The sequence below is a fragment of the Muntiacus reevesi genome, chromosome 1 (assembly GCF_963930625.1).
Source record: "Muntiacus reevesi chromosome 1, mMunRee1.1, whole genome shotgun sequence".
Taxonomy (NCBI): domain Eukaryota; kingdom Metazoa; phylum Chordata; class Mammalia; order Artiodactyla; family Cervidae; genus Muntiacus; species Muntiacus reevesi.
The window spans coordinates 237,348,687-237,374,471 of record NC_089249.1 but is presented as its reverse complement, the minus strand read 5'-3'; the positions used below and the strand labels follow the sequence as shown (position 1 = coordinate 237,374,471).

Here is a 25,785-nt window from a genome sequence, read left to right as displayed (position 1 = left end):
TATACAGGCAAATGTGCTTATCTGACCATTGCTACAAAGGGATATACAGTCAGACTTTGAGATATGGAGGCTGGAAGGCTTTGCATAAATAAAAGATGCTTATAGAGACTATAGAAAGTGAGGAAAAAGTAATGAATTTAAGGGAAAGTTAGGAAAAGTTTGCAATAAGAAATAACAGGGAAGGAATATATAGAAAAAGAAAAAATAGTATAGAGAAAAGGAAAAATATTTGAGAGAGAGGAAAAGGGAAATGAAAAGAAAGGAGAAAAGATGAGCTTTTGTTTTTATTCACTAGTCAGCATTTCTGAACCAGTGTTTCTTCTCTTTTGTGCACTTAGACACTGGTTCTTCATGTTTACAATTCGGTTGAAAAGGTGTGTCACAATGAACAAAGACTGAGAAATATTAGATTACTGAGTGTCTTACTGTGATTAACATATTGTGAGCTTTTAGTGTTAAACATAGATTTGAGTTAAACTCTATGAACTGTCTAGGATTATGGATAAATTAGGTATTTAATATTAGGATTAGGGGGTTGAGAATCTTAAAATCATGGGTCAGGATTTATTAATATGGAATAGCTGATGTTTGTGGCACAATTAGATTGATAATTAAAATTATAAAGATGGTTCAGAGCTGTATTAAATTTGAAGTAGGATTTGCAAGCGTCCCCTCCTCCCTGAGTAGAATCACACAGCATCCTTGTTAAAACAGATTGTATGTCAAGTAAAGAAGACTCAATTAGGAATTAGACTTTCGTTAGAACAATTAGGAAATTAATTGCCCAAATAGGGGCTCTCTTGCAAATGAAAAATTTTTGTCAATTTATTTTAAACATATACTTTTTTAAAACCTTAGAAATAAGTTAATGTTTAAGCTATGTCAGAGAGTTCAGTGGTTTATTTTGATAATTTTTGCTATAAAATGTGTTTATCAAATTTGTAGTTGTGAAGGCATGTCATTCGTAAAAATATTTACGACTGTGCTGTGGGCATTACAAAGGGCTTCTCTGGTGGCTCAGTGGTAAGCAGTCTACCTGCCCGTGCAAGAGATGTGAGGTTGATCCCTAGTTTGGGAAGATCCCCTGGAGAAGGAAATGGCAGCCCACTCCAGTATTCTTGCCTGGGGAACCCCATGGGCAGAGAAGACTGGCGGGATGTAGTCCCTGGAAACACAAAGATTCGGACCTGACTCAGTGACTGAACAGCCACAATAGGCATTACACATATCTTGCTCCTTATGTTCCATTTAAAGTAGGTTTTTATCTTTTGATCGATTGAAGTTACTAGGTAGATAGTAGTTCTGCAAAGTTTTTAATAAGTGTAATTATTTTGATGCTTGGAACACAACAATGACCTGTTACACTTTCATTGTACTTTTTAGTTTATTTTGACATGTTTGTATTTGTCAGTCAGTGAGACAGAAGTCTGAAGGAGAGCACAACTTTCTCCACCCAACAAAGATGACTCTGAGTCTGTCTCTGCCAGCTCCCTACCAATCCCGCCCTCCCAGAACCAGGGATGATGACGATGACAGTGATGATATCCTTGCTCTGTGTCCATGTCTGTGGGGAAGTTAACATACTCCTTCATGAAGAAACTGAACTTTTCCATGACTTTTCCTATGGGAAGACACATTTAAGAGGATCATTAACACAAGAGGAAAAATTACGTTATATTAGAGCTGAAAGGAACTACAGAGATTACAGCCATAACCTGATCTTACACATGAGGAAAATGAGTCCCTAAAAAGGAGTGTCTTTGCTACAGGCAGTTTCTGACAGAGCGAGTAGCAGAATGACCCTAGTCCAGTGATATTTTCATCCCACCTGCTCCCTCTACTGATCCGAGAACCCAGACTAATCACCCAAAGTCTTAAACCAGCAAAGAAGGAGGACCTCTGACAAGGGAAGTTGAGGCGGCCTGCCCCTCAGGCGTTCCTGGTCAGCAGGGCCCGTGGTGAGGCTGGACCCTGCACTAGTGAGGGGAGCTTCCACCGTGTGTCCTCTTCAGTGTCCTTGAATGCAAGCCGTTTTCCAGATTGAGGGCCCAGTGTCTGTGCACATTAGTGAAGCTTCCCTTTTGTGAAATGAAAGCTCCTGAGTAGGAATCCGTGTGTAGACATATCCTTCTGGGTTCGGGCCCTAATGTGATATTTTACCTTGTTAAGATAATCACAAAGATGAAAAACACAAAAAACACAAGAGCTAAGTGGCCAAAATCCAGTGGTCTAAAAGAGAGTTAACAGTGAGCAAAGGGAACTGGTTGTTAAGACCCCTGAGTTGCCTATTTTGCACGAAAGAAGTGTCTTCTGCCTGGTTATATTGCCTTCCAAAACGTTGTGTAAGCCAAACAAAATACTTAAAAACATGTCCATGAGGATTCTAGTCCAAGTCATGACAGCTTGAACTTTATTGTATTCCTTATTTCAGGTTGAAGAAAAAAATCTTTGTGGTAGCCTTTTCCTCCCTCCTGCCTCAGGCTAAGGATATTTACAGCCACCAGGAAATTGAGGAGGATTAAGACCTTCTGGTCACAGTTTATCTAAGAATCATCTACTGGCCATTAAGTCTCTTAGAAGTAGGATAAGAGGCTTCTATTCTACATGATAGTATAGTGGTTTTCAATTATTTTTTAGTGTGGGATTCAGAAACATTTCTTCCAATAAGAAATTATGTGGAACTCCACTACTTAAAAAGAGTCCAAAGCTGGTTAGAATTGGAGACCTCCCCAAATGATCTCTGTAACCTCTTGGGTGACTCCTAACTTCCCTCTACAGAACCTCTGGGCTCTAAAGACAGTAATTTGAAGCCTTCTGGTCTTGTTAGACTCTGAGTTGACAGATGGGAATTATAGGCTCTGTCATGGAGGGACCAGTCCAAGCTGGCAGAGCAGGTGGCTTATCCTTAATCCAACTGTGAGGCAGCAAGTTTTTTCTCTCCCAGATGCTCTGGGTGGGTAAGTACAGTTTTTAGAGAGCTGAGCATGCTAGTGGAAAGAGGAGAAGATTGTGGTGAAGGATGGTGTCCTAGCTTTTTTTTTTTCCTTCCCATGAGGTACTCACAAGTTCTCAATACATAAGTGGCATTCATTCCCATAGGTGATGTAGTCAGAACCACAAACAGGCAGGTATGTGATGGGGCAGGGGATGGCCACCACCGGGTACTTCTTGTAAATGCTGCAGTTCACCTGCAACATACACAAGAGAATGTCCTGCTTTTCTCCTCGTCCTTAAACTAGGCTACCCTGGCCTGTCTGACAGGAAGCACAGTACCATCCGGAAGTCCCAGCTCCCATACACTGAAACTGCTGTGGCTACTTCTCTTGATAGTACTATGACCACACTGACAAATGCTAGCACTACCAGTATCACTTCTGTTACTACCAGTAATCACAGTTAACAGCTCCTGCATATTTCCTTGCCAGGCATTAAACTTAAATCTTACATGAATCTTTTTATTTGTTTAATCTTCAGAAAACAAGTGGATAGGTTCTGCTATTACCCCTATTTACAGATGAGGAAGATCTGGGCTTAAAAAAAGAGAGAACTTGTATAATATAAAAGCTAGTTAGTGGTAGGGCTGGGATTTGAATCCAGAATCTGTGCTGTTAACTGTCTCTTGCCTCACACATGTTACCCTTTCCATGGAGACATCACCAGCTTCTCAGCTAGAAGTACCCTCTCTCTTTTTTAAATTCTGGAACATTTTCTTTACACTTAGATTATTTGCTTATATGTATATCACATTTCTACAGCTGCCTTCTGAAAAGCAGAGGCAACTTATCTACAGCAGCCTTGCCTTTCCCCTGGCCACTCACCCCACCACAAGCATACTGAATTAATCTTTCATATGTATTTCTCAAGTGTTTGTTGACTAAATACAGTAAATAGGAAATTAAACTAAATAGGAAATTAAACTGCAATTAAATTGTGGTTCAGTATACTCACTGTTTTTAAAGGCAGGCTAGCAGCTTCTGAAAGAGAGATTCAATTGGAAATGTTAAAAATAAAGCAGAGTTGTGAGGTCTCATGAATTAACGTAAAGTCAGTCTGTTGAATAAGACTCTGTGGTTCCTCTGGTAATTAGTTTCGGCACCTACCCTGTCCTTTCACAAAATCCAACTGTATTCTGATGAAGCCAAATGGCCACTGTGTTAGGTAATCCTTGGTTCAAGCAAGAGAATTATCCAAATTTCCTCCCTCTGTATACCATGGGATGTTTTCTGAAGCTCATTGTGTCTCTGATAATGTTTTAAATCAGATAGCAATAAAAGTATTGCACTCACTACTTCTCAGAGCCTGAAGCACCATCTTCAATACTCTCCCCCTTCTAAGTGATATGAAGAAAAGTAATAGAGTATCTCTAAGATATTATAATCTTATTTAAGTAATTTTTCACTATATAAAAGTTTAATTGTTGACTCCTGGGATTTGGAGAATTTTTTTTTCTGTTTTCCTGGATTAATTTGGAGAGAGATTCAAGTTTTTCTGCATTTTTGCGATGAGGAGTAGTATCTCATGATGCCAGCAGTTTCCAGGGTCCTAACAAAATAGGCTTCCCCTGGTGACTCACAGGGTAAAGAATCTGCCTGCAATGCAGGAGACTCTGGTTCAACCCCTGGGTTGTGAAGATCCCCTGAAGAAGGGAATGGCAACCCACTCCAGTATTCTTGCCTGAAGTATTACATGGTCAGAGGAATGTGGTGGGCTACAGTCCATAGGGTCGCAAAGAGTCAGATATGACTAAGCGACTAACACACACAATAAGATGGTGGACTTCTGAGAAAAGTAGTGTGTGTGTGTGTGTGTGTGTGTGTGTGTTTGTGTTTTTGTTTTTGGTGCCATGAATGGATATAAAAATCCTTGAAAGGGAATGTTCTAGATCCAAACCCTTCAACTCCGAGTGGGACATAAGATTCTCCCTTTCCAGGCCAGGGCTGTTTCTATTACGAGAAGGTGAAGGTGAAGTCACTCAGTCGTGTCCGACTCTTTGCGATCCCATGGACTAATGTAGCCCACCAGGCTCCTCCGTCCTTGGGATTCTCCAGGCAAGAATACTGGAGTGGTTTGCCGTTTACTTCTCTAGGGGATCTTCCCGACCCAGGGATCGAACCTGGGTCTCCCACATTGCAGGCAGACGCTTTAACCTCTGAGCCACCAGGGAAGCCCTTCTATTACAAACTAGTATTCTTTGAATCCACATGACCAGACATTTCTCTGAGATGTTCATATCCTAGGAGGGGCTATGTCAGAGAACAAGCTTATGGCTATTAAGGGCACTGTTTACCCTTAACTCACCTGAGCAGGAGCAGAGATGGGCCACTACACAGAGCAGAAGGAGACCCCCAGTGGTCTTCATGATGGAGACAGCTGTGATGCAGAGGTTACTCAGGATGGTCACAACTGCATCAGCCATACTCTAGGAAAGGGTCATGTTTATAAGGCAGTGTTTGATTTCTCCGCCTTTTCTGTGAAGTCATCCAAAGTCAGGGTTGGCTCTGAGAGGCTCTCAAAGCACAGTGTCACACCCTGGGTGGTGTTACAGCCCTTGTCACTTAATTGCTACTTCCTGTCTGACCAACAAATTGATTATTCAAGGTGAGAAGTATTTTTCTGCCTGCTCTAGGGGTGGGGAATGTTGTTCCTTTGAAATCCAGAACTCAGAGTAGAAGAGATTAAGTATAGGCTACTTGACATAGTTACGAAATAAATGAAAATATCAAACTTTCTGTATTTCACCAAAATAGAGACTATTACACTCAGATCAGTCAGATTACACTTCATACTTGAGCTGTGTTGCTCAGTCGTGTCCAGCCCTTTGCGACCCCACGGACTGTAGCCTGCCAGGCTCCTCTGTCCATGGGGATTCTCCAGGCAAGAATACTGGAGTTGATTGCCATGCTCTTCTACAGGGGATCTTCCCAACCCGGGGATCAAACCCAGGTCTCCTGCATTGCAGGCAGAATCTTTACCATCTGAGCCACCAAGGAAGCCCAAGTATACTGGAGTGGGTAGCCTGTCCCTTCTCCAGGGGATCTTCCTGACCCAGGAATCGACAAATTACACTTAGGTTTATATTTTGGCACCTGGGAAAATGTTGTTTTATTTTTGAGGCAAAAAGTCCATGAAGCAGACAAGAATATAGTGAAAGGAATAGTGACATTAGCACTTTTGAGGCTTGGAGAAAGGCATTGACATTTTCTAGCTGTGATCTTCAGGAAGTCCATTGTGCCATGAGCCTGTATCGGTTAGGAAGACCCGATTATGTTGTGGTAACATATAACCCCAAGATTTCTGTGACTTAAAGCAATACATGTTTATTTTTATTCATACATACAAACCATACATGTATGGTGGTCAGCTGATGGTGCTTCATTGCTTCAGTGGGTTCTAGGTAGACAGGATAGTCACCATTTGTTAGGTGTCAAGGTGAAGTGAAGTAAAGAAGTATTCCTAAGGATTTCCATTTACAACAATTGAATATTCCAGCTCAGAATTGACACCTATGTCACTTTGCCTCACCATCCTTGGCCCTTGTGCAACCATAGAGATTACTGAATACAGTGTTACCTTGTCTCTTGAAAACCAGAATGGGGAGAACTAGAAATAATTGGCAAATGATACAGAGCCCACCCCAGAGCATTAGTTTCATGTCATGTCAAGTGGGACCTACTGCTAGCTCCAGTAGAGTTCACATAATTGAAGTCTTTTACATGAACGTCTGTTCTAAAGGGCAGTGCATGTAATTGTTGCTATGAGTGTTATTGTTATTGACAGGCCAAGAGTACCTGCTGGGATTGCTGACATTAGATCGTAAACTGTATTGTCCAAGTACAGTTGTCCAAATAGCCATTGTTTTTGTCTTCTGGGCCTGGGGACATAGGTACAAAAACCTGGGGGAAGGCAGTAGACTATTCCACCAGTGCTTTGCTTTTGGGTTTATTGCAGTACATTCCAAAACATAACACCTACAAAAGATAATAAATGATATTGCATGCCTCTCCAAATATTGACTCATATCTGTTTGGGAAGCAATATGATCTTAGTTAAGAATATATGCATTGGGAGTTCCCTGGTGGTCTAGTGGCTAAGGCTCCATACTCTCAATGCAGGGGACACAGGTTTGATCCCTGGTCAAGGGACTAAGATCCCACATACTGCACAATGCAACCTAAAAAAAATTTTTTTTTTAAATTTTAAAACAGAACATATGCGTTGAGTCCCATGGATCTTATTTGCAAACTTGTTTCTAATAAATATTGGTTGTGTGACTTTGAGTGAGTAGATTAAGTTCTGGATATTTAGTTTCCTCATCTGTAACATAGAAATAATATTTACCTCACAGAGTGGTTTTGAGTGTGAAATGCAATTATACATATATATATGCATACATATAGTCTGTATATACTAGCATGTAAAATCTCTGGTATGTGTGTGTGTATGTAACAGATACCTGGAGAAGGAAATGGCAACCCACTCCAGTATTCTTGCCTGGAGAATCCCATGGAGGGAGGAGACCGGTGGGCTACAGTCCACAGGGTCGCAAAGAGTCGGACATGACTGAGCGACTTCACTTACTCGCTTATATATCAGATACCAGTATCATAATTAGAGCTTGATATACAGTAACTAATGATAGGGAATGTGATGTTAATCACAGCTCATTGAGGGAGGAATTTTTATTACCCTAATTTTATCAGTGAGTAAGTTAAGGCTCAGAGGATTTAAGTGATCTTACCAAGATCATAATACCAATTAATGTTGGAAACCATTGAGTTCAGTCATGGAAAAAAGAGGGAGTGAATATCTAATGTTCTAATAGGGCTAATTATAAGCTTTATTGTTTGCTATGAAAGTTTGAAGAGAATGATTACTTGGAAAAAGCCATTACATTTCAAGAAGGTGTTTTGTTGCAGTTTAAAATGAAATATTACTTAAAAGGATTGGGAACAGAATCAAAGAGTGACTAGGATGGAAAGATAGGGTTATTTTTTTAGATGTTTGATTGTCAAAGGAGGAGAATGGAAGAAGCGAAGGCAGCAAGGTCTCAGATGGACTAAGCATGTTTTAAAGTCAAAGGGAAGACGAAGAAATTTAAGATTACCTGATGGAAAGGGGCTAATTAGAGGAGTCTAGAAAAATAAGAAATAGACTAAGAGGTGTAACACTATTCCCTGTGACAGAAAGGCAGAGAAAAGCAGATGAGTGGAGAGACAAATATTGTGGAAAGTGAGAAAGAAAGATGAAGGGGAACCTATTGTAAGCTTGACCCTGATTGTTACGTCTGAGATTGCCTTTTGCAGTGGAAGAATCAAGTTTATCTGAAAGCTGGAGTACAATGAAGAAGACTTGGCACAGAACTTGATGAGAGCAAGTCAGAGACTCAACAAAGGATATAAAATTAGTGGCCACTAGACAGAATTAGTACTAGTTTTTAGCAGACCCAATCAGTACCATGCTTAATATTTCTCCCAAAATATGACACTGAGTCACTGGGAAAAAGAGATTTTATGGATAGGGAGTGTGTACATCAGAGACTTGAGGGTGGCCATAAAGACTATAGTAGGTTTGCAAGGGAGTCAAGTGTTTCACAAGGTTGTGATGAACTATGCAAGGTATGAGCAGTGTAGGTTTAGAGGTCAAGGTTCAGGCAAAGTTTGCACTTAGTAGGTGTGGCCAATAGGAACAATTGTTTATAGAAGCTGTGGCTGGGCTGGAGCCAGATAATGATCTTCAAGCTGTATACAAAGATAAAGTAGATGAAGAATGGGTGGATGTAAATGTCTGTAGATTCAAAAAGGTCAGGAAGAAGTTAAGTTCAGGGGATCCGTGTAGGGTTGCTTTGACTTTTGGTAAGAAATTTTCAAGCTGCACAATGAGCCACAGATTATGGAGACTTCTTTGGAGGTGAAAGATGAAGGCTCTGAAGATTAAAAAAAAAAGCAGTCAGTGCATTTTAGGCTGAAGGCGGTTTGCTTATTCATCCCCATAGTCCTGGGAGGAGTGGAAACTTGGAGTCACCTCACAGAGGATCATGATGCCCATCCTTCCATTCTAGGGAAGGCAGGATAGAATTAGCGAAGAAAAATATAAAAATGAAATGAGAGAAAAGATTGAAAGTATGAGAGTTCCTTCCCTAGTGGGTTTTAGATGTCATAGGGAGGGGAAAGGCAACTTATTAGTAATTCAGAGAAGGGTGAGAGGATTAAATTGGAACTGGGCCTGAGTGAAGAGTTCCTGGGACAGTTGTTGCTCAGTCACTAGGTCATGTCTGACTCTTTGTGACTCATGGACTACAGTGTGCCAGGCTCCTAGTCCTCCACTATCTCCAGGAGTTTGTTCAAATTCATGTCAGTTGAGTTGTTGATGCTATCTAACCATCTCATCCTCTGTCGCCTCCTTCTTCTTTTGCCTTCAATCTTTCCCAGCATCAGGGGCTTTTCCAATGAGTTGGCTCTTCGCATCACATGGCCAAAGTACTGGAGCCTCAGCCTCAGCATCAGTCCTTCCAATAAATATTCAGGGTCGATTTCCTTTAGGATTGATTGGTTTGATCTCCTTGCAGTCCAAGGGACTCTCAAGAGTCTCTTCCAACACCACAGTTCAAAAACACTCAGCCTTCCTAATGGTCCAACTCTCATATCCGTACCTGACTACTGGAAAAACCATAGCTTTGACTATATAGACCTTTGTCAGCACAATGATGTCTCAGCTTTTGAATATGCTGTCTAGATTTGTCATAGCTTTTCTTTCAAGGAGCAAGCGTCTCTTACTTTCATGGCTGCAGTCACTGTCTGCAGTAATTTTGGAGCCCAAGAAAATAACATCTGTCTCTGTTTCCAGTTTTTCCCCATCTATTTGCCATGAGGCGATGGGACTGGATGTCATGGTCTTAGTTTTTTGAATGTTGACTTTTAAACCAGCTTTTTCACTCTCCTCTTTCACCCTCATCAAGAGGTTCTTTGGTTCCTCTTTACTTTCTGCCATTAGCATGGTATTATCTGCATATCTAAGGTTGTTGATATTTCTCCTGACAATCTTGATTCCAGCTTGTGATTCATACAACCTGGCATTTCGCATGATGTACTCTGCCTAGAAGTTAATGAGCAGGGGGACAATATACAGCCTTGATGTACTCTTCTCCCAATTTTGAACCAGTCATTTGTTCCATGTCTGGTTCTAACTGTTGCTTCTTGTCCTGATTACAGGCTTCTCAGGTGACAGGTAAGCTGGTCTGGTACTCCCATATCTCTAAGAATTTTCCATAGTTTTCTGTGATCCAGTCAAAGGCTTTAACATAGTCAATGAAGCAGAAGTAGATTTTTTTTATGGAATTGCTTTTCTTTCACTATGATCCAAGGGATGTTAGTAATTTGATCTCTTGTTCCTCTGCCTTTTAGAAATCCAGCTTGCACATCTGGAAGTTTTTGGTTCATGTACTGTTGAAGCCAAGCTTGAAGGATTTGGAGCATAACCTTACTAGCATGTGAAATGAGTGCAATTGCATGGTAGTTTGAACATTCTTTGGCATTGACTTTCTTTGGGATTGGAATGAAAACTGAACTTTTCTAGTCCTGTGGCCACTGCTGAGTTTTCCAAATTTGCTGGCATTTTGAATGCAGCATTTTAATAGTGTCGTCTTAAAGGATTTGAAACAGCTCAGCTGAAATTCCATCACCTCCACTAACTTTGTTTGTAATATTGCTTATTAAGGCCCACTTGACATCACACTCCAGGATGTCTGGCTCTAGGTGAGTGATCACACCATCATGGTTATCTGGGTCATTAAAACCTTTTGTACGGTTCTTTTGTGTATTTTTTTTTTTTCACCTCTTAATCTCTTACTTCTGTTAGGTCCTTGCCATTTCTGTCTTTTTTTTTTTTTTTTCCCCATGCCCATTCTTCCATGAACTCTTCCCTTGGTATCTCTAGTTTTCTTGAAGAGATTTCTAGTCTTTCCTATTCTATTGTTTTCCTCTACTTCTTTGCATTGTTCGTTTAAGAAGGTCTTCTTACCTCTTCTTGCTATTCATGGGAATTCTGCATTCAGTTGGGTATATATATGTTTCCCTTTCTCCCTTGCCTTTTGCTTTTCTTCTTTCCTCAGCTATTTGTAAAGTCTCCTCAGACAACCATTTTGCCTTCTTGCATTTCTCTTTCTTTGGGATGGTTTTGTTCAGTTAGCTGGTGGGGAAAGGGGAAGCCAGTATCTCAGCTGGTCAGTAATTAGGTGTGGAAGATTTTCTGTAGGAAGGGAACCTTAAAATAAGAGAATCCACCAAACACTAAGCACTTCCTTGTGCTGGAACTGTGGTATACCTGCTGTGTGCATGAAGTAGTTTAAGCCCGTCTCATGAGATGGGTGTTGCTATTTGCCCTGTTACTTAGCTGAGGGAATAGGGATTTAGAGAAGTGGCTAATTTATGATCAAGGTTAAGAGTCCATGTTTTAAATCACTGGTGTATTGCTTTTAAATCTAAGAGGTAGCCTTGAAGACATATTGGAAATTGGAGTAATAGGAGTAAAACTGGCCAAATCAGACTAGTCAAGAAGGATAGCTGATGTCTCAAGTGAGCAGGCAGAGGGGGCTGAGTACCAGGTCAGGGTGCATGACATTTTCATGTGTGAGGATCATCTGGAAAGGAAGAGGATCCCAGTGGGAGAGGGGATGATTGAGAACCAGGGGACAAAGGCTACTTCTCTGTTCCCCACCTTCATCTGTTTAAGATCCAATGCTGTGACAGTCCTTTCACCACTGGTACTTTCTGCTTCTGCCACAGCTAGAGAGATTAGACTGGTGCTTCAAGTTTTCAGGTTAAACCCTTCAAGGAACCCTAATATGTTCAAGTGATAAATAAGGCTGCAGATTGGGGGAGGCTGGGAAGAAGTCAGAAGTCTACTACTTGATTCTGTTTTTCTCTCCTAATTACTTCACCAGCTCACCCTCAATGCCCAGTGCCTTTTTTATTGTCATCCATCACCTTCAAGGGCTTCTTGTGACAGTTTACAATCAGTGGCCTAGATTTGGCTGAACTAACTGTAGCCTTTTGTCTGTCCTCTTTTCCCTTCCATATGTGGCCCCTTCATGCTTCTGCTTTTGTTGTTGTTGTTGTGGCATGTGGGATCCTAGTTCCCTGACCAGGAATCAAACCTGCACCCCCTACGCTGGAAGCATGGAGTCCTAACCACTTGACTGACTGGGTATTCTGCTCCAATTCTTCTTCCCTTCCTTTCCCTTCCCTTTTCCATTGTGATCATGCCTCCATGCACTGGGCATAGTGACCTAGAGATCTGAATATTTGCATTTTGATCTTGTGTCTGATGGGACCTTATACCCTACTTCTCATGGGAACAGGAAGTTAGCACATCTAGTAATTCTATACTTTGGTTCTATTCAGTTTAATTGTATCACCAAGGCTTAATAGTTTCAATCATGGGACAAGATGATGTGAATTAACAGTAAGGACTACTTTTTCCTGTTGGTTCATGTTGCTTCTAAGTAAGCTGACACTATCTGGATCTAGATTATATACACACACATGCACCTCCCGACTCCTATTAGTAAAATCATGTCTACTGTGGTCAGTGCTGAAGGGAGTACCTGTAAACCCCAGAATTAGCCAACATTAGAGAATATGTTAGTCTGCTAGGGCTGCCATAGCAAAATACCAAAGACTGGATGATTTAAGCAACAGAAATTCATTTTCTCACAGTTTTGGCGACTAGAACCTCAAGATCAATGAGCCAGCCTGGCTGGTTGCTCCTGCGGCCTCTCTCTTTGGCTTGTAGACAGCCACCGTTGCACTGTGTCTTCATAGGGTCTTCACTCCGTGTGTATGAGCCCTGGTGACTCTTGCTCTTCTAATAAAGGCACAAGTCCTAATAACTAGGGTCACACCTTTATGATATCAGTCATACCTTAATTACTTCTTTGAAAGCACTTTTCCAAATACAGTTACATTAGGGGTTGGGACTTTATCACATGGATTTGGGAAAGGACATCAATCAGTTCATAATGTTTTTCCCTCTGTACCCCCAGCCCCACCAATTCATGTCCTTCTTCTGTAAAGAGAACCACAACCTTTGATCTTTAAGACACTGGTATCCCATGAAATGTTAACTAGTATTTCTTGAAAAAGGAACTCTCTGGTCACTTAGACTTGGGAAACCCTAGATACTATTTCATTTGGAGAGATGGAGAGATTCATAATGCACTTTATTTTATTAAAGACTTTATTAAATTTTCAACAATGCAGATTTTTTTTTACTTTAGCTTAATTTCCCCCCAAATTAATTTGCCACAATTAACTTATTATGTTATAGAATACTTAATAACATCTAGTGAGATGTTGGTGTTTTTCTGGACATTAAGAAATAAGGATTTACTCCAGTTTCCCATAAAGTCATAATGATCAATATAAGGACTAGTTACCAAGGAATATCACTGGATTTTTGGTCTGTTTGGACTGCTCAGAAGTTCTGTACCACATTCAATAGAACTGCACCTCTATCTGGCTTTCATGTATTCTGGTTCTTTACAATGGAGCCCAGGAGAATGTGTCTACTGTCTCATTCCAAATATGCAAAGGCAGCTAAAGTGCCTAGTCAAGGCCTTTTTTCTCCAGATGATAGAGATCAGCTTCTTTAATACTTTTTGCAGTATATAATCCTGTAAGTCCTCCCTACCCTGACATATCAACATCACTTTACTTAATAGTAAATCAACCTCACCATTCCCTTTCTCTGTCCCAGGCAGTGTTATTGTCACAGAGATAAATAAGACAGATGAGGGCTTTACTTCTTGGACTTTACTTTCTTGTAGAAAAAGAAATAATCAAAAATAACATAATATTGAGATGATTTCAGGTTCTGACAAGTATTTAAAATATATATATATCATGGTATTGGGATAGGGAATAGCATGGATGTGGGGGCCAGATTTGACTGGGTGATCAGAAAAGTTTTCTCAGAGGAGCTATTGAACAGACACCTGAATGATGGGAAGGAGCCAGTCTAGGAGAGCTGGGGGATCAGACAGTGCAGAAGGAACAGCAGGTGCAATGGCCATAGGAACATAAGCCTCTTGAGTGGTTCACATGTCTCCAGCTCCATACACAATGGCTACTTTTTCCTGAAAACTTTCAGCTTGTAATCTGACAAACTATAGCCTGTGTCTTCTGTGATTAGGCTAAATGTTTTATACTGAATTCTATGTGAGATTGCACTGAAGAATTCTATAATCTATTTTTTTAATTGTCTTTTTCCTTCTTTCTCTCTTCTTATTTTCTATGGCAAATTTTCTTTATGATTTTCATTGGCATCTGGGTCTAGGAGTTTCTGGTTGCAAATATTCACTTAGCCTCTATTTATTTAGCTCATAAGATATGTCTCACTTGTTATTATATGAACATGTTTCATTTATTTTCATCACAACATTCATTACAACATAGCCCTATCTGTTCCTTTATTTGTGTATTATTCATCTTTCACCACTAGAATGCAGGTTCCACAAGAAGCAGATCTTGCCTATCTCGTTGACTTGCCTATTATCAGCACCTAGCAGTGCACTGCACAGAGTGAAAATTAGTTACTAAATAATTACTAAATAAATGAATAGTCCTAAGAGTCCACATTATTAGTCAAAAGGTATAGTAACACTGGAAAAGGAAATGTCTATCCACTCCAATATTCTTGCCTGGAGAATCCTATGGACAGAAGAGCTGGGTGAGCTACAGTCCATGGGATCGCAAAGAGCTGGACAGAACTGAGTGACTAACACTACGCTACACTAGAGTAACACAGAATTCACTCAGTATTTGGCAGAAATAGTCTTTTGCATCAACTAATTTAGAAATAAATAAAGCGAGAAATTCCCTGATGGTTCAGTGGTTAGCACTCCACACTGTTACTGCCAAGGGCTCAGAATCAACCCCTAGTCAGGGAACTAAGATTCTACAAGCTGCGAGGTGTGGCCAAATAAATAAAATAAATAAAGCTTGTCTCACTGGAACTTATAAGAGTTCAATAATTTTAGATTGAATTTAACTTTAATGAGAATAGAAAACTGTGAAACATTTAACACATTCTCCACTTTTTTCCCACTATGACTCAAGCTCACCTTTAAGTTGAAGTCACTCTGTTATCTGAGTGACTAGGGCTCCTTTCACTACCTAATAGAGGTGAAAAAGAACCACTGCCTGCTTCTCCTTAGCTGCTACCCCATGTGTCCATGTAAGTGTTCATACATAATTAAAAATTTGCCCATTAACCTAAAGGCTGTGTTAATTAAGGTAATACCTACAAAGAAACAATGGAAACAGAATGTGAGAAATAAAGTAACTGGAGCAACACCCATTCCCCCAGAAAAAGAAAATTAAGTATGTAATGAGTAGAAAATTAAGTATGTAATGAATATTCATTGGAGGGACTGATGCTGAAGCTCCAGTACTTTGGCCACCTAATGCGAAAAGCTGACTCATTGGAAAAGACCCTAATGCTGGGAAAGATTGAAGGCAGGAGGAGAAGGGGATGACAGAGGATGAGATGGTTGGATGGCATCACTGACCTGATGGTTGTGAATTTAAGCAAACTCCGGAAGATGGTGAAGGACAGGGAAGCCTGTCATACTGCAGTCCATGGAGTCACAAAGAGTTGTACAGGACTGAACAATGATGATGAATGAGTAGAAGACAGGTTATTTATCTTCTGTTGATAATTGGGAGAATAAGCTCCTTCTGTTTTGTCATAAAAGTCTCTGATGGTTGAAAGCATCATGAATGTAGGTTTGGACTCAAGGTAAGCAATGCTCCTAACAATCATGCCAGTACAGCAGTGTTCATGATTCATCATGAGGTGAATTTTCCATCAACGGGAAATTCTGGTTGATGCTAGCTCATTAGGAATATTATAGAGGAAGTTAGAGATTGTTTCAGTGGTTTCTGAGTCCTCAATCCAACTCTGAAAGCCTATGACTGTACTAAAATTAGGCTCTCTGTCAATGCATCTTGGGTTTAATTGAATTTACCTATATTGGATACAATGACAGACAGTCCATGGGATTTTCCAGGTAAGCATACTGGACTGGGTTGCCATTTCCTCCTCTAGGGGATCTTCCCAACGCAGGGATCAAACCTGCGTCTCCTGCATTGCAAGCAGATTCTTTAGCACTGTGCCACTTGGGAAGCCCAAGGACTAACCACTACTCTCTGCCTTTGTGTAAATTTCTACTTCCCTGATTCTGCTTAACTTCCACCTTAGTCATTCCCTTACTGCCTCATTTCTCTTTTTTAAATGCCTAATCATCTCTAAACAAATTAAAGTTGAGTTCAGTTCAGTCTGGGCTCGTTTCCCTATTGCAGTAGTATTGCTGAACAAAATCTACCCTTACCTCTCTAACTAGTGCCTGGCTTTCTTATCTTAGACAATGATTAATTCATAACTTCTAAGTGGGGAAAAAACAACTTTGACACAGTCAGAACTGTTAGATGTGCTTGTCAAAGTTTAAACAATGGATCAAAATCTGGTCTCAAAAACTTGATGAAAAGCAGAATGTATTTAGACTTAGTCTTGTTAGAAAGAAGATTAGGAAGCCCAATAGAAAGTTCCCTGGATGCAGTGATGCACTCTCTGATGGTATATTCAATTTTCTATCTGTACTCCCATGGCATTTGCCCTCACCTTCACAAAAAACCCCATTATATCTACCTCAAAATAGAGATTTTTCCTTTCAGTCTTTTTTACAAGCGATTTTGTATTTATTGTTATTCAGTTGATAAGTCGTGTCCAACTTTTGGTGACCCCATGAACTGTAGCCCACCAAGCTCCTCTCTCCGTGGGGTTTCCCAGGCAGGAATAATGGAGTGAGTTGCCGTTTCCTCCTCCTGGAGATCTTCCTGACCCAGAGCTTGGAGCTGCTTCTCTTCTGTCTCCTGCATTCGCAGCTAGATTCTTTACCACTGTGCCACCTGGGAAGCCATTGTATTAGTAGGATACATCAATGGTGGTGAAATTTCTGGGTATATATATGTATATATATTTTATGTCAAGACTAAAATTTCTTAACTAAAATTGAGGGACAGGCATTAGAGATTCTGTAGATTCCCTGAAATTTTATACATCACTTGGAATCTATATGAGCACATATATAATTTTGTCTTTATCTTAGAATCTCAGAGGGGCATCTCTTTAATTTTAGAGTATGTCCTAGACTCTAAGATGCCAGAAAGTTGAGTTTTTAAAGTTTTCTTCAGCATAGGTCTCTGCACATAGTAAGTATTAGTAAATGATAAGAAGAACAGTTTTTCAAAATATAGTCCTTTGAACTAATGTTTTCAGCCAACATAGCAGTGAACCTGGAATATTTTTATAAACTTATCTCCCTCTTGTAAGGTCTTCTATTTTTTTATTACCCTAAATTTCTTTGTCAGTTGTTCTTTCATCTCACCAGTTTGGGGTGAGAATGGAAATGAGAATGGTAAGGAGTGAGAAATGTGCAGAATGTTTTAAGTTCTACGTGGAGAGAACATGGCATTTGTGGGAAAAGGGTAACAGTGGCTCTGGGATATAAAGGACAGAGCTATTTAACCTTGATCTCCAGGAAAAGTGAGCCCATCACTCAGGCAGTTGCATGTGTTTTCCTTCCAGGTGGTGTGATTGCCAGTGAAATTTGGCAAGAATGTGCCACCCCCAAATATGCCTCTTTCGCATAATTATTATTTTGAGTTAAAGACACTTATAAAACAGCAGGTGCAAGAAAAGTATACTGAATAGTACATGAAAACATGAGTTAACACTCTCATGTGAAAGATGTCCTCTCTATAGCAGGAGAAAAGATGCACATCACCAGAAACAAGAGTCAATGCCAAGAGAATTGTATGCAAACAGACCTTATTTAAAATCACTCTTATCTTTGTTTGCCCCTCATATATTTCAGTTACTTTTCCAGAATTGCCTCTCTTTGTTTAGCCAAGTATAAAAGCATTTAGGTCTTCTTTGATTCTTTACTTCCTCTCATTTCATAAATAAACCTTATGCCAAATATATTAGTGTGCTTTTTTCTTATTAATATGTCTTTTGTAACAGAGTCCTAGTCAAGGTCTAAGACAGGTAGAAGAAATGTTTTCCTCCCCTGCACCATGTTGAATGACTGATGACATCACAAGCTTCCCTGCTCCTCTCTGTTAGATTCAATCTCTACCCGTGCTTGGCAGAGGATTTGGCCCGCAGCTCATTAGAGTTCTTTCTCACACATTGCTTTTCCCAGGTTTTGAATAGAGATAATGTGGGTGGGCACAGCTATCATCCAGAATCATAGTTTGGACAGATCATGAGCATAAGTGTGAACAGGCATACCAACATCGCAAGAAAGAAGCAAATGGGGAGAAATCATGGCTAGTGCCTTCTATTTTCCCAGTCTGTGAAAGAGAACCCTCAGGCTACCTCCCTATGGTGTGCCCTCAAAATGATACTAAAGGGAAAAACTCCAGGTCCTTAGGTAAGGAGATTGGAATGTGAAGACATTAGAGTGGGTTGACTTGTAGAGTGAAGGGGCACGGAAGTTAGGAAAGAGTGCCTGAGGCAGGTGTGTGTGAGAGGAGGGTGTAGGATCTAAGGCTTTGAGAAGATGACAAAACTGGAGAAAAGGAATTTTCAGAGGAGTGGCTAGGCAGCAAAGATAGAGGTATAGGAGTTAAAATCTAGGAAGAGGAGAAAAGAAGCAGGAAATCACACAGGAATTTTCTGTGATTCTTTTTTTTCCCAGTTAGGAAAATTAACTACAGTGAGAAAGAGTTTTGAAACCAGAAGAGAAGAAGAATATCAAGTTTTATAATGGAGACTATAAAGGAAGAAGATGAAAAGAGTTAGCATTGTAAAGAGACCCAATCTGGAAGGAGTTTTGAAACCAGAAGAGAAGAATAATATCAAGTTTTATAATGGAGACTATAAAGGAAGAAGATCAAAAGAGTTAGCATTGTAAAGAGACCCAATCTGGAAGGGCACTGGGGATGAGAGGAGGTTTAGCAGGGTCTAGGAGTGATCAGTGGGAGAAGGCGATGGCAACCCACTCCAGTACTCTTGCCTGGAAAATCCCATGGACGGAGGAGCCTGGTAGGCTACAGTCCATGGGGTCATTGACAGTCGGACAAGACTGAGCGACTTCACTTTCACTTTTCACTTTCATGCATTGGAGAAGGAAATGGCAACCCACTCCAGTGTTCTTGCCTGGAGAATCCCAGGGACGGGGGAGCCTGGTGGGCTGCTGTCTATGGAGTCGCACAGAGTCGGACACAACTGAAGCAATTTAGCAGCAGCAGCAGCAGCAGGAGTGATCAGTAGCCAAAATTTGAGAAGCTATTGATTTAGAAGGAAAGAACCAGAAGATAAAAATTAGAAAGTATCAAGTTATGAAGAGGGAAAGTAGAAGGGATACCACTTATTGTTTCTAAGTGACAGTAACTTGAACAGTGAAAGAATTTAAAAGTTTTTTTTAGTGTAACCCCTATCAAATTACCCATGGCATTTTTCACAGAATTAGAACAAATAATCCTAAGATTTTTCAATTCAGTTCAGTTGCTCAGTCATGTCCGACTCTTTGCGACCCCATGAATCACAGCACTCCAGGCCTCCCTGTCCATCACCAACTCCCGGAGTTTACTCAGACTCATGCCCATTGAGTCAGTGATGCCATCCAGCCATCTCATCCTCTGTCATCCCCTTCTCCTGCCCCCAATCCCTCCCAGCATCAGGGTCTTTCCCAGTGAATCAACTCTTTGCATGAGGTGGCCAAAGTATTGGAGTTTCAGCTTCAGCATCAGTCCTTCCAATGAACACCCAGGACTGATCTCCTTTAGGATGGACTGGTAAAATTTTTATGGAATCATAAAAGACTCAGAATTACCAAAGAAGTCCTAAGGGAAAAGAACAAAATAATCAAAACAGCATGGTATTGGCACAAAACCAGAAAATACAACAGAACAGAATAGAGGGTACAGAAATAAAACCATACACCTAGAGTTAATTAATCTTCAACAAAGGAGGCAAGAATATACAATGGAGAAAAGATGACCTCTGGCAAATGGTGTTGGGCAAGCTGGATAGCCACATGAAAATCAGTGAAGTTAGAACACTCCTTCAAACCATACACAAAAATAAACTCAAAATGACTTAAAGACTTAAATATAAGATAGGACACCATAAAATTCCTAGAAGAAAACATAGGCAGAACATTCTTTGACACAAATTGTCGCAGTATTTTCTTGGGCAGTCTCCCAAGGGAATAGAAATGAAAGCAAAAATAAGCAAATGGGATCTAATCAAACTTAAAAGCTTTTGCACAGCAAAGGAAATCATCAAGAAAACAAAAAGACAACCTGAGAACTGGGAGAAAATATTTGCACATTATGAAACCAACAAGAGGTTAATTTCCAAAATATGCAAACATCTCATCAGCTTAATATAAAAAAAACAAACAACCCAATCAGAAAATGGACAGAACTAAATAGACATTACTCCAAAAAAGACATAGAGATGGCCAACAGGCACACGAAAAGATGCCCCACATTGTCAGTTATTAGATAAATGCAAGTCAAAACTACAATGAAGTTATCGCCTCATATCAGTCAGAATGCCCATCATTAAAAAATCTACAGAAAGTAAATAGTGGAGAGAGCATGGAGAAAAGGAGCCCTTCTGCACCATTGGTGGGACTGTAAATTGGTGTGACCACTGTGGAGAACACTTATGGAGCTTCCTTAAAAAACTGAAAATAGAGTTACCATATGATCCTGTAATCCTGCTCTTGGGCATATATCTGGAGGAAACCATAATTTGAAAGATATATGTACCCCAGTGTTCACTGCAGCACCATGTACAATACCCAAGACAGGGAAGCAACCTAAATGTCCGTTGACGAATGAATAAAGAAGATATATATATATATATATATATATATATATATATATATATATCTTCCCTGGTGGCTCAAATGGTAAAAAAATCTGCCCACAATGTGGGAGACCCAGGTTTGATCCCTGGGTTGGGACTATCCCCTGGATAAGGAAATGGCAACCCACTCCAGTATTCTTGCCTGGAAAATTCTATGAACAGAGGAGCCTGGAGGACTACAGTCCATGGGGTCACAAAGAATTGGACACGACTGAGCAACAAACACTTCCACTTTTCATATATATATATATGTATATATACATGAAGTGGAATATTACTCATAAAAACAAATGAAATTATGCCATTTGCAGCAACATAGATGGACCTAGAGATTATCATGTAAGTGAAGTAAGTCAAAGAAAAATAAATATCATATGATATCACTTATATGTGGAATCTATGAATCTATGATACAAATATACTTATTTACAAAATAGGAACATACGTAAAAAAAGACCTGTGGTTATCAAAGGGGAAATGGTTGAGTGGAGGAATAGATGAGTAGCTTGGGATTAGCAAATACAAGCTACTATATATAAAAAAATAGACAAACAGCAAGATTTGACTGTATAGCACAGGGAAACATACTCAATATCTTATAATGACCTGTAGTGAATAAGAATATGAAAGAGTAATTCTAAAATATGAAAAATTATAATCTACACAAAATTCTGAAACATAACATTGTCAACAGATGTGGTCTTAAACTAAGGTTTTGTCTAGTTGGATTTTCTGATACTAAACCTCTAATGATAAGAAAGAATGCTTAATGATTCTCTAGATTAAAGAGGTTGCACTAAAATATAAATTGCTCTATCCTTTATGGAGAAAGTTTCACTATGAAAAATACTCATAGTAGTTGAACTAAATGTTCTTAATGATGTCGTAAGAGTTGTTAATTATATATGGTTAATGCATTACCACTTGGATAGTAGTGTCTTTTTTATACGATAATATGAATGTTGATCTTAACCATGGTTGTTCTCTGTGGTTATCAGAAAGAAATGATCTGTTGAATATTTTACCACAGAGTATACTCCCACTGTTTCTGCAAGACCTGAAACCAGTTTGATCTCAAATTTTAAAGATATAAACAAGCCAGAATTATTTGTCTGATATGTTGAGTTTTTAATGATTTTAATATATCCCTTCAAAGAAGGAGTATTAAGATTTTTTTTTAATGAGCAAAGGTGAAAAACAAAAGTTAGATGTTTGGATGAACAGAGTATCTACAAATTGTTAAGACATATATGATGATTTAACAATTATTAATAGCTAGTGATAAATTTGGTGTTGAATGTCTGTGAAAAGTTAACACCAAAATCTTACATATTTGTATCTAATTTAAATTTTATTTTCTGTCAAAAGAATATTCATGTATAGAAAATTTTTTAAATTAATTTGTTTATTTTAATTAGAGGCTAATTACTTTACAGTATTGTAGTGGGTTTTGCCATACATTGACATGAATCAGTCATAGGTGTATATGTGTCACCCATCCTGAACCCCCATCACCCTCCCTCCCCATCTCATCCCTCAGGGTTGTCCCAGTGCACTGACTTTAAGTGCGCTGTTTCATGCATCAGACTTGGACTGGTGATCTATTTCACATATGGTAATATACATGTTTCAGTGCTATTCTCGCAAATCATCCTACCCTTGTCTTCTCCCACAGAGTCCAAAAGTCTGTTCTTTATGACTCTTTTGCTGTCTTGCATAAAGGGTCATCATTACCATCTTTCTAAATTCCATATATATGCATTAGTATAGGGTATTGGTGTTTTTCTTTCTGACTTACTTAACTCTGTATAAAAGGCTCCAGTTTCATCCACCTCATTAGAACTGATTCAAATGTGTTCTTTTTAATAGCTGAGTAATATTCCATTGTGTATATTTACCACAGCTTTCTTATCCATTCATCTGCTGATGGACATCTAGGTTGCTTCCATGTACTAGCTATGGTAAACTGTGCTTTGATGAACATTGGGGTACATGTGTCTCTTTAAATTCTGATTTCCTTGGTGTATATGCCCAGCACTGGGATTGCTGGGTCATATGGCAGTTCTATTTCCAGTTTTTAAAGGAATCTCCACACTGTTCTCCATAGTGGCTGTGCTAGTTTGCATTTTCACCAATGGTGTAAGAGGGTTCCCTTTTTGCTACACCCTCTCCAGCATTTATTTTTTGTAGACTTTTTGATAGCAGCCATTCTGACCAGCGTGAGATGGTACCTCATGTGCTTTTGATTTGCATTTCTCTAATAATGAGTGATGTTGAGCATCTTTTCATGTGTTTGTTAGCCATCTATATGTCTTCTTTGGAGAAATGTCTGTTTAGATCTTTGGCCCATTTTTTGTTTGGGTCATTTATTTTTCTGTTATTGAGCTGCTTGAGCTGCTTGTATATTTTTGAGATAAATTCTTTGTCAGTTGCTTCATTTGCTATTATTTTCTCCCATTCTGAACACTGTCTTTTTACCTTGCTTAAAGTTTCCTTCATTGTGCAAAAGCTTTTATGTTTAATTAGGTCCCATTTATTTTTGCTTATATTTCCATTACTCTGGGAGATGGGTCATAAAGGATCCTGCTGTGATTTTTGTCAGAGAGTGTTTTTCCTATGTTTTCCTCTAAGAGTTTTATAGTTTCTGATCTTACATTTAGATCTTTAATTCATTTTGAGTTTATTTTTGTGTATGGTGTTAGAAAGTGTTCTAGTTTCATTCTTTTACAGGTGATTGACCAGTTATCCCAGCACCACTTGTTAAAGAGATTGTCTTTATTCCATTGTATATTCTTGCCTCCTTTGTCAAAGATAAAGTATCCATAGGTGCATGGATTTATCTCTGGACTTTCTATTTTGTTCCATTGATCTATATTTCTGTCTTTGTGCCAGTACCATACTGTCTTGATGACTGTAGCTTTGTTGGTAAAGTCTGAAGTCAGGCAGATTGATTCCTCCAGTTCCACTCTTCTTTCTCAAGATTGCTTTGGCTGTTTGAGGTTTTTGTATTTCCATACAAACTGTGAAATTATTTTTTCTAGTTCTGTGAAAAATACTGTTGGTAGTTTGATAGGAATTGCATTGAATCTATAGATCGCTTTGGGTAGTATACTCATTTTCATTGTATTAATTCTTTTGACCCATGAACATGGTATATTTCTCCATCTATTTGCGTCATCTTTGATTTATTTCATCAGTGTTTTCTAGTTTTATATATATAGGTCTTTTGTTTCTTTAGGTAGATTTATTTCTAAGTATTTTATTCTTTTCCTTGCAATGGTGAATGGAATTGTTTCCTTAATTTCTCTTTCTGTTTTCTCATTGTTAGTATATAGAAATGCAAGGGATTTCTGTGTGTTAATTTTATATCCTGCAACTTTGATTAGCTCTAGTGTTTTTCTAGTGGTGTCTTTAGGGTTTTCTGTGTAGAGGATCATGTCATCTGCAAACAGTGAGTTTTATTTCTTCTTTTCCAATCTGGATTCCTCTTATTTCTTTTTCTTCTCTGATTGGTGTGGCTAGAACTTCCAAAACTATGTTGAATAGTAGTGGTGAGAGTGGGTACCCTTGTCTTGTTCCTGACTTTAGGGGGAATGCTTTCAGTTTTTCTCCATTGAGGATAATGTTTGCTGTGGGTTTATCATGTATGGATTTTATTATGTTGAGGTATGTTCCTTCTATGCCTGCTTTCTGGAGGGTTTTTATCATAAATAGCTGTTGAATTTTATCAAAGGCTTTCTCTGCATCTATTGAGATAATCATATGGTTTTTAATCTTTCAATTTGTTAATGTGGTTTATCACATTGATTGATTTGTGAATACTGAAGAATCCTTGCATCCCTGGGATAAAGCCCACTTGGTCAAGATGTATGATCTTTTTAATATGTTGTTGGATTCTGTTTCATGCATAGAAAATTTATGTATGAAATGGATCCATATCTATTTCTTTCATGCATAGGAAACTTATGCATGAAATGGATCCAGATCTGTTTCTTTCATCAGATCTAATTTCAATTTAACTGTAATTTTACACAACTCATTTTGGAACTGGTTACTGATGAAAAATTAAATGTCAGTTTTAAAAATACAACATCACTTACTTTATATCCTGTAAAAGTTAAGAGTGAATATCCTGAGCTTTGTTGAAATTGCTTTAAATTGCTTCTGAAAAAACTTAAGTAAATATTGTTTAGATTGTTTTTTATTTAAATAAAACAACAAAACAAAGAGTTTTAAACATCCTCTGGAGACAAGATTAGATGAATTGACTAGCAAGGGGCATATTAAAAACTATAAAACTACAAGAACACAATTCTTTCAAAATAGTCAAATAGATGTTTCTTACTGGGAATTGCTATTTTACTCAATTATAATTGCAAAAACAATACATTGTGAGTGAAAAAATAGCAATTAACTATATTAATCACCTATTTGCTCAATTCAATAAACAATTACAGTTTTCTAATTTTTTCTCTTTTTTATGTTGTATTTGCATTTACTTAATTTATTAAAATTAATTTTATATGTGAATTTAATAATGTTGACTATTGTTTTGAGAAATTTTTATCACTTTCTAGTAATGCATTTTGCATTTTATAAAATTATTGATCTTTGAAGGATTGAACATTAAAAAATAATTGGTCTTTAGATAAAAGTGGTTAAATAATTTCACTTGAGAGTTTGGTGACTTTATGGCTAAAGGTGGAGTCACTAGGGAGATAAAGGAAGAATAGCATTTTTGAGCCTCATAACAAAATAAATCTCCTTAGACTAAAACTGGGCCAGCAGGAAAAGGAGTTGACTTGTGTGGAGAGGTGCTTGGTTGAATTTGGACCTTTAGAT

General features: G+C 38.8%; 1 protein-coding gene across 1 annotated transcript; it reads right to left on the bottom strand.

Annotated features, from left to right (window-relative positions):
* Nucleotides 1-1,575: 1,575 nt before the first annotated feature.
* Nucleotides 1,576-5,359, bottom strand: SPINK7 (serine peptidase inhibitor Kazal type 7). Its single transcript, XM_065935845.1, has 4 exons — nt 5,299-5,359; nt 3,949-3,974; nt 3,064-3,188; nt 1,576-1,621 (listed from the first exon to the last, which is right to left on the bottom strand). Exons 1-4 carry the CDS (start codon nt 5,357-5,359, stop codon nt 1,576-1,578), a joined length of 258 nt encoding a protein of 85 aa, XP_065791917.1.
* Nucleotides 5,360-25,785: the final 20,426 nt, after the last annotated feature.